Consider the following 9,786-nt stretch of genomic DNA (forward strand, 5'->3'; position numbering starts at 1 on the left):
GGCCTTGTGAGTCTCCTCCAGGTTCAGAGGGACACCTTATCATGGTGGATGTATCACTCAGATTCTGTGTAGCATTACAGGTGAGCTCTTTAAACATATTTATTATCTCTAAAAATACACATTTTCTGTCCTCAGAAATACCCACAGCCTAAAGGGCAGAAGAAGAAGAAGATAGTGAAATACGGCATGGGTGGACTCATAATCTTCTTCTTGATCTGCATCATCTGGTTTCCCCTTCTCTTCATTTCATTGGTCAGATCAGTGGTGGGCGTGGTCAACCACCCCATCGACGTCACAGTGACCGTCAAGCTGGGAGGATACGAGGTAACCAGCACTTCTCTTGAAAATGAAATAAGCTTGCACAAGTTACTCAGCAGCAGAGGAGCTAAAATGCAGCTAATATAATTTGATATCAAAACTTCCAAAATAGCTTTATGGATGAAAGGTTTTTTTGATTATTTAGTTATAATGTTTCTGCAGTGTATAAAATTCATTCGCAAACTGTCAGTATACAGGTGTTATCTTAGATATGGCTGCTTAATACATCTATGGTTCTGCTTGGTCTTACGATGATCCAAAGTGAAACTTCCATTAAGAGAGTACACAGTAACACAGTAAAACAGCTGGATGACCTAACCAGGGTTGTTACATATGGATTGGAGACTATACAAAGCCAATGTTACAAACTGGGAGCCAGGAGCTAGAATTCTTCACATTTGATAGGCAAAATAAATGGATTAATTGTATAAATACTCTACAGTTACATCAATAATGAAAATAAATATCAGCTCAATAAATACTGCTGCCTCAGACACTTTATATAAAATGTGAATAACATTAGTGTTTTTTTTTCCCCTGTGTGTGTTTAGCCCCTGTTCACCATGAGTGTGCAGCAGCAGTCCATCAAGGCCTTCACAGAGACTGAATATGACAAACTCACCAAAAAGTTTGGAGACAATGCAGTGCGTACTGATTGCACTTTCATTTCTGTCTGTCTGTCTGTCTGTCTGTCTGTCTGTCTGTCTGTCTGTCTGTCTGTCTGTACAGCTTCTTTGCTGTCTTACCTGCTGTCTGGCTCGTCCTGTGAGTTCTGGCAGGCTCCATGTGCAATCCTCAAGTGCGTTTAACCAGTTCTTAGTTATGGAAATGTACATAAAATTATTCTAAAAGGTCTATCACAGTCCAGCCCAAAGTCAATTCAAAGCTGTTGCTGAACCATTTGGAACACAGGTATGGTTTTCGGCTCTTTTGAAAGGTTATAAGCAGTCCTCTCTAATCTATAGGAGTTTGAACATGCTGAATTATTTATTTCTTCTTCTCACCAAATTTGTCAATGCAAAAATGAGCCTGCAGATGACCTGCAAATGCCCCTAAAAACATGGGTCTCCATTGTATTGTCTTACATGGTCAAATTTAAATTTTAATCACAATACCAATGACAATGCCCAAAAAAAAAAAATCTATTTTATGGTCTTAAAACACCCTTGCTGAGAGTACATGGGGCAAAAAAGTCGTTATAGTTCTTTATTTCCATATTTAAACTAACTTTGTGCATATGAATAGTCAAAAACAAGTGCTCGGGTAGAAAAACAGCCTATTCAAAGAGCAAAATGCAAAACTACGTACACTTGCATGTTTTTGAAGTTATGGATTTAAAAGACTGTAATAAATGATACACCACAGGATTTTTAATTTCATTGCCTACACTATGCATCATAATATGGAAGCTACCATGTAAGTTGCTCAGAAGGGAAGAGAAAGATGGTTACTTGTCCACACAATCACTAGTTTGCTGCTGCAGGCATAGAAACTCATATCTGTTCAAATGAGCTGTCAGTAAAACTCCTCACAACTGCAGAGCACCAGCACCCCCCTCCCTCCCTCCTTACTTCCTTCCTTTCCTCCTCACCCTCCTCCCTTTGTTTCCTTCCAAGACCATCCCTCGGTGCAATCACCTGACCTCTTCTTTTCGCTTCTTTACACTCACTTATTTGCTTCGTCCTTTATATCTCTCCCTCATCCCACTCCCGTAATGTTGCGGGGTCAAAAAGTGGCCCGATTGTATCTCTCCTCTCTCATTCTCAGTGCACCTCATATGTACACGTTTTGGCTTCAGAGCATCACATCCAGCGTGGTTACACCAGTTGCAGCTTTTCACATCTGATCATAAATGTTCAGTGGCTATGCTTTTATTTCACATCAGGCATTAAGACAAGTGACATGAGCAGCTCAAAGCAACACATTGCCTCTACAAATAGCTTAAAAGCTGTTATTCTCCCATCTTAATTCCTGTGGTACATGACTGCACACTTAAATTGAAGCGTTCGCCTATTTTCTCAGGGTGTTTGTACAATTTTGTAGAAAAATGTAGATATGCTGGAAAACAGCCCTAAGGAGATGACAGAGTTTTCACTCAACATGCACCTAAATCTGATTTGCTGTGGAGAAGAGATATACATTAAAGTTTTTTGCATATACAGTCCACATTAAATTGTTCTTCCATATGTTACTATATATCTCTGCATTCTCACAATCATTGCCTTGTTGATCGTTCAGAAGTCGTATGGCAAGAGAAGGAGTCTAAGTGTCACTTCCTTTCAGCAGGGACACTATGAGGCACAGTGCTTTGTCCCCTCCTCAATATACACCCCCTCACTTATCCGCTGACATGGTTTCTTTTTATCACCGCTATGCTGGTGCCTATATCATCACCTTTAAAACTGTGACCCTTTCTTTAGTGAGTGAGGCAGGTGCTTCTTGCTGACTCTTTACTTCCTATATCGTTGTCGCCTGTTAAACAAAAAACTAACCCGAACAGACACAACCTGATCCTCAAAAACATTGGTCTGAATCACATATCACTTATAGATAATTGATGCTAAATTATTTTTTTAACATACTCTCCTCCTTCACATGCCCATGGGCAACGTTATTGAATACTCAGGCTCTACCATTGTCTCTAGGTTAAGTTAATATGGGTGTTCCTGTTGTAAAAAAAATTGTTTGTCTGATGTAGCTGTTCATTTTGCTATAACTACTGTACATTCAAAGAAACACAGAGATTTATAGAATTTTCTCATGATCTGTATGTGTCTTACTTGAGTTGCTGCCTCTCTGTATACTTGTTTTTTTATGCAAAATGTTGCTTGTATGTGCATCTAGGTAGCCATGCAGTTCATCACACTCTACAATTACGAGGACATTGTGAAGGCCCAGATTGAAGGTAGCTCAGGATCAGTATGGAGGATCAGCCCGCCCAGCAGAAAGGAAGTCATTAAAGAATTACTGGGTCAGGCTGACCTAACACTACGTTTGGCCTGGAATTTCCAGAGGTAAAACCCTTGCTCTTCTTACTACAGAATGGTATTATACTTGTATCCATTATGCACAATTATAATCAAATTAATTGTAACTGTAAACTAACATGAGCATGCAGAAGACGACAGCTGGCTGTGACAAATGACAATGTCATGAATTATACTGTCTATACATGGGTTCTGAAATGTTGTCAGCACCCTTTTACTGGATTTTTTTTGTTTTCATGCAAGGAAACAGAATGCAGCCCAGAGGGGAAGGCCAGTCCTTGTCACAATTTCTCATTTTTACTAGGGATGTGAAATCAGGGATGTTATATATGTCTCCCCAAATCTGCAAAGCTGTTAGCCTACACACGGCAAGAAGGTTAAATCCTGGCTGGGCTGTCCTTTCTGTGTGGAGTTCACACGTTGTCACTGTGCTAGTGCAGGTGTCCTCTGGGTGCTGCAATTTCCCCCAATACAAAATACATATATAAGGTTAATTCTTCAGTCAGTGTTTCTGAGGTATGAGATCATACCTTGGCGCTCTGGCTGAGTAAAGAATGCACAGTTTTTTAACGTGATAAAACATTTGAAAACCACGATAAACAGTGAAAAAACAACGATATTACATCTATTTGAGAAAATACAAGACTGTATGGATAGCTATTAATTTTGGTAGCCTTTATTTTCTCTCTCTGTAACACAGATATTCTGCTATGTCAGTGATATTACTGGGTATACATGATATGACATGATATGTCTCTTCTCAAAGCTGATTGTGTCTGAATATTTCTGTCCCTGACAGAGACCTGAATAGAGGTGGGACAGTGGAACACACCTTTGACAAACACTCTATAGACCTGCAACCTGGAAATCCAGTCAGAGCAGATCTGGCCTCGCTACTGGTGGGAAATCGCACTGAGCCTGTGTAGGTGTATTCTCTGGAAGGATGTTTATGCAAATAGATGTGCTTTGTGTTTACTTAATACTTACAGGTCTGTCTTACATAGCGTCTTTTCTCTTTACCAGACTTGTTCCCAATATGTTCCCAAACTACATCCGTGCCCCCAATGGAGCTGAAGCCAAACCGGTCAGTCAGCTCCAAAAAGGTCAGAGTTCACAGACAGAAATTGTCAGATTTGTACAATACAAGATTTTTTCCTAACGTGAAAAATATTGAAACAGGCAACATATTTTCCTGGATCAGACTAGATTGTCATTAAAAAGGACAACTCCAATGAGTTAATGGCTGCTTTCTTTACTAAGTAATTCAGCTCTACTAGGATCAAGTCAGTGTGACATTTTTAGGAAATATTAAGCCACTCATTAATATTAAAATACCATTATATAATCAATAAAAGTTGACATGGTGTCAAACTGGATACCAGTGTTTGTTATCCACATGTCGAGGTGTCTGTTTTAACCCAGCTGATTGGTTGTTTTCCAGGCGATGATGATGGTTTCCTGAATATAACCCTGTCCCTGAAGAGTGAGAGGTCACTTAACGGCAGTGGGAACCAGGAGTGGTGGGACATCGCCATCGCAGGCTGTGACCCCTCGTCATGTGGGGTTCTGTCCATGGTCATATTCAATGACAAAGTCAGTCCACCCAGCCTGGGCTTTCTGGCTGGATATGGGTAAGAAACATGCCCTCACTAACTGCATGGGTTGTAAATATAGATATTCATTAAATTATTATATAAATATAAACTATATTTTGTGTTCTATTTTGAATGTATTTATTTATTTTTCTATATTTTGTGTCTTCTCTGTTACATTCTCCCCTTCCAGCATCATGGGTCTGTATGTGTCTGTGGTCTTAGTCATTGGGAAGTTTGTGCGCGGCTTCTTCAGTGAGATCTCCCACTCCATCATGTTTGAGGAGCTGCCTTGTGTGGACCGCATCCTGAAGCTCTGCACAGACATCTTCCTGGTTAGTGAGAGCAAGCGTGCACACACACACACACACACACACACACACACACACACACACACACACACACACAGTGCATGCGTTTCCTGTACTTGTGTATTTACTGTACTGCAGCACTGGACAGTATGAGATGTGTTTTTTGACCATTAAAGTATTAAAACATATTGTATTAGCAACCCAAACAGAAAACATGAACCTAAAGATGAGCATAATATGTCTCCTTTGAATAATGTGTCAAACAACACCGGGTTGTTGCTATGTTGTTGTGAGTCTTCTGGGTCATTCCATGCCAACTCACCCAAAATCCACAACTTGTCATGTCATGGATTTTCTCCAAAAAATAATTTCATGTTGAAACTACCTAACTACCTAACTAACTGTGCTCCATCTTCTTTTTTTTAAAGTTATTCTTTTTTTTAAGTTTGGCCCTCTGAACTCATTTTCGGTTAACCAAACAACTTCACATATTGACCACTGAAGCTTATAGATCTTATAGATTAACCTTAAAGTACACCTACATGATTTTATAAATGTATTAGATATTATAACCCATGCGAACACATTGTTTTCTATCTGTTAGATATGATTTTATCCATTTAATAACGAGATGAAATATTTAGCTTCGATAACTTGATTCACCAAATCAAAAGTGTTCTTTAAATCAAGAAAACCAGCCCCTGCCACTCATTCAATGAGTGGCAGGGGGGTGCAATGAGAAGGACCAAGCATTCAAATGAGTTGTTATCTGGGAAAGCAGTGTCTGAAAAATGCCTTCAAATTTGGCACAAATGTAAACTTTGACTCAAGGATAAACTGATTACACTTTGGAGGTCAAAAATCAAGGTAACTTCAAAACTTGTTAGGACAATATTTTAAGAATGTATTGAGGGATCTTTTTTCAAATGTAGCACAAGGACTCCTGGTTTGGGTGAGAAGGAGTGGGCACGCGTTGAGTCTCGCTCCCACAACTATTCCATGCTAAGCGTTTCAGTGATATTAATTTCTCTATAGGACCACTGATGTCTATGTGCATTACCCAAGGATTTAATTGCCTTTGTTAACTTTATTGATATATTTGCACACTCAGTTTGAGATATATTTCTCGATCTAATGTTCACTTGATTCTTTCTTTGTGACCAAAAGGGGTAAATTACTGTTAATGTGGGGGAAGAGACCTCAGAAGTTAGATTTAGCTGTAAACTTTGAGTTTGACAGCTCAGATTTAGTCCTTATTTTGGGTGTAGCCCTAATTGTGGTCACGAGTCTATGTTGTTTTCTTTTTCCTTTATTTTTTATTTAACACCGACAACCACCGTATAATCATAGTAGGGGATTGTAATTTAGTTCAGGATGTGAGTCTAGACAGAACATCCCCCATGCAAATCACATCATACAAATCAGCAGATGTAGTGATGAACTATGCATCTCAATTAGGAATTTTGGATCCCTGGAGTTTACAAAATCCCCCGTGGTAGAGCTTTTTCATTCTTTTCACAGGTAAATCACACTTTCTCTCGAAATGGATTTCTTTTTAGTTGATAACCATCTCCTACACTGTGTGAATGCATCATTACCACCCTGTAACCACCTCCGACCATGCTTCTATTCAGAGCATGACTGGCTGATGACACACATAGTGGAGAAACAGCAATGACAGTCCAGACAATATTAAAGACAATGCTAGACTAATTACCAAAATCAAATCATCTGATGGTAGCTACACTTCCGATCCAACTAATATCTATAAATCGGAATTCTACACCACTTCTGAATGACCCCCAACTCCCTAGATTTGTTAACAGACCCTCAAATTGTAGTAAATATTAGCAGGGAACTAAAGTTCCTCTCAAAAGTATTTGGAGTACAGCTGTGGGATTTTAAGTTTCAGTATTAATTCTTTTCATGAAAATCCATGACATGAACTGGGAGGCCCTCGACGGCATGGAATGACCCCTGGAAAATCCTGTCTGTGTGATCCAGTTCTACAAACTAGCATGTCTGTGTGTTTCAGGTGCGAGAAACAGGTGAGCTGGAGCTGGAGGAGGAACTTTACTCCAAACTGATATTCCTCTACCGATCTCCAGAGACTATGATAAAATGGACCAGGGACATCCACAGCCAAGATCAGGACAGATACTGACTGACTGACTGATCATGTTTGGTTGTAAAAGAATACAATGATTTGTGAAGCACACTGCAAAGATGTCTTGGGGACAGCACATGGAAGGCTTCCTGAGAGAACTCCTAAGCAGACACTACAGACAGTTGAGAGTGGAATGGCAATTCCCACTGTGGGTGGACCTGATGGAAGCCGTATGTCTGTCCACGCCCCTGGAAGGCGAAGTCAGCGGTCAAATTGGGCTGCACTTGTTAATGTTCAGAGGTTAAGGGTCACACACAAGCAATACTTAATTCACTGTGTGGCTGAAACCTCAAGCTAATTGTGGGTTGAACCATCTGAAGTTACTGTATCAGTATGCTGATTGATTTGAAACGTGCCATGCTGTCAATTAAACATTTTTTTAACTTTTTAAAAAGTAAGTTGTTTGACTATGCATTATGAAGCGAGGTTTGGCAAAACTGGTAAGATTTAAAGGACTATTTTAAGTTATATTCACCTAGTCAGAGGTAACCAAATTCAATTATGCACTTGTAGGTTTTTTTCAGTTCTAGGCCACAACTGCTCCCAAGTTGAGGGATGATGACTGAGACAGGTGAATGAGAGAGCTGTGGATCAGAATACAAGAAGACAAGTTTGCTGATGTGGTTCCTACTGATTGCCTTTAGCTGACACTTTAAAGTCTAATTTCAATTTCAATACTTTTAAAACCATTAAAAGTGTGTCTAGTAACCTGAAAGTGCCTATGCGCTGGCCACATCCAGTGACTGGTTGCTCCTTTAAAGGGGCAGTACGTATGATATAGCCAGACTTTTGGTTAGCCAGACTTTGTTAAAGACGTCTATGTACTGTGTTGCAGAGATGTCTCCCGAAGTTGGCATGATAACCAGCTAGCCCCAGCCCATTCTGTTTAATAATACCACTTTGTAAACGATAGCAGTGAGATGGGAGATGTATACGAGTGGCAAGTTCTCTGCTTACTGTAGTCTAATAAGTCAACAAAAATAAACTCATAAAATGTCAAGAAAGAAAATATCCTTACATCCATTTTTTTTTCTTGCTAAACAGAAAAATAAAACTGTACACCATCTGAATCCAAGTTTCCCTCTTTTTCTAAACTAAGATGGGCTTACCTGCCTCGTTAACTCATTGTCAAACACACATAAATACATAACTCACCAAAACAGTCTCGGGTTTGTCTTTCCTGCGTGAGATGTTAAAACACATCTGCTCTGCATGTCATTTTCACCACTGCTGATGCCCAACTCTATCGTGTCCTATATGTTCTGATGGCCAAGGATTACACTGATACAATTTATTACATCATAAAGTGTTCAGGTGAAGAGGTAATGGTGAATTATGTTACACTGTGAGAATGAAACTAGAGCCCATCTGGCGATGCGAATACATTGGCCACGATGCTCATTAAGATGTTGACCCACAACTATTCGCTAGTCATTACATCTTTACATAAGTACTCATTAACCACGGGTCAGCCCACACCCATCTTCAAACCCTGCCTTCATTTGACCTGTGAAGCTTCATGCCTGCATCTTGCAAAGTTATGGTTCTATCACATTTACAAAACAGGTTCAGAGACACAAAGAATATCACTGATAAGCTTCTGTGACTGGTTCCCACTACAGTAGTTGTCCAGGACCACATCTTGCCATGATGACACACACACACACATACCTGCAATGAGGTAATGTCTGTTTGTGTTTATGAAAGACCCATATAAATGAATGCAACATATGATATTGAAACTGCTTTGGATGGCTTCAGCAGGTTTTTTTTTAAAATAAGGACCCCCCCTCCCTCAATGTCTCATTGATTTAGGACCATGACATCTTTGGGGGGCTCAACAACAAGAGGGCAGATTCAGGATTGGTTTAGAACCCTTTCAAATCTTACAACTCTTTCACAAAACAACTAGAGACCATCTTATGACGTGATCACACCAGACCAAGAAATGTACAACAATGAACATGGTATGGATCGCTTGCATCACCAAACTCACTTCTATGACGTCATCGGTTCCATTCCACTATTGAAGTCACAGCAGATCATACAAGAGAGGTCTCCAGTTTACCGAATGTCATTTCTTTTTATCTCAGCCACACACATGCCACACATAAATTGCTAAACTCATGTTGGGGGCAGTAGTAGCCTAATCCCTGGACCACCAGAGCTTGCCCTGCCACCATTACCACCACTGAGGTGCCCTTGAGCAAGGCTCGTGACCCCAACTGTAGGTGCACCTATTAATGAGGATAACTGCATAAGAAATCATATCTTTATTTTTCACCCATCCGTAAATCAAGTTAACCACTATCTTTTTTCCAAGTGTAGTCCTAAAGTTATAGTCCCATATAACTGACTGGTTTGGCGCCTGGCTAACTTAAATGGGGATAAAATAGTTTAATTGTATGCCC

The 9,786-nt window shown here is 39.9% G+C and overlaps 1 protein-coding gene across 2 annotated transcripts in view; it reads left to right on the forward strand.

Annotated features, from left to right (window-relative positions):
- The window catches only part of piezo1 (piezo type mechanosensitive ion channel component 1 (Er blood group)), a 99,673-nt gene extending 91,228 nt beyond the window's left edge, over window positions 1–8,445 (forward strand). For both annotated transcript variants that reach the window (XM_030441523.1, XM_030441522.1), the window contains exons 47-54: window positions 136–324; window positions 870–962; window positions 3,163–3,332; window positions 4,105–4,227; window positions 4,329–4,408; window positions 4,747–4,936; window positions 5,091–5,232; window positions 7,244–8,445. In XM_030441523.1, coding sequence (XP_030297383.1) covers window positions 136–324; window positions 870–962; window positions 3,163–3,332; window positions 4,105–4,227; window positions 4,329–4,408; window positions 4,747–4,936; window positions 5,091–5,232; window positions 7,244–7,372 — 1,116 coding nt within the window. In that variant the 3' untranslated portion in view covers window positions 7,373–8,445. The remainder of the gene's footprint in view (window positions 1–135; window positions 325–869; window positions 963–3,162; window positions 3,333–4,104; window positions 4,228–4,328; window positions 4,409–4,746; window positions 4,937–5,090; window positions 5,233–7,243) is intronic.
- The last annotated feature ends 1,341 nt before the right edge of the window (window positions 8,446–9,786 follow it).

Source organism: Sparus aurata, chromosome 15 (assembly GCF_900880675.1).
Source record: "Sparus aurata chromosome 15, fSpaAur1.1, whole genome shotgun sequence".
NCBI classification, from domain to species: Eukaryota; Metazoa; Chordata; class Actinopteri; order Spariformes; family Sparidae; genus Sparus; species Sparus aurata.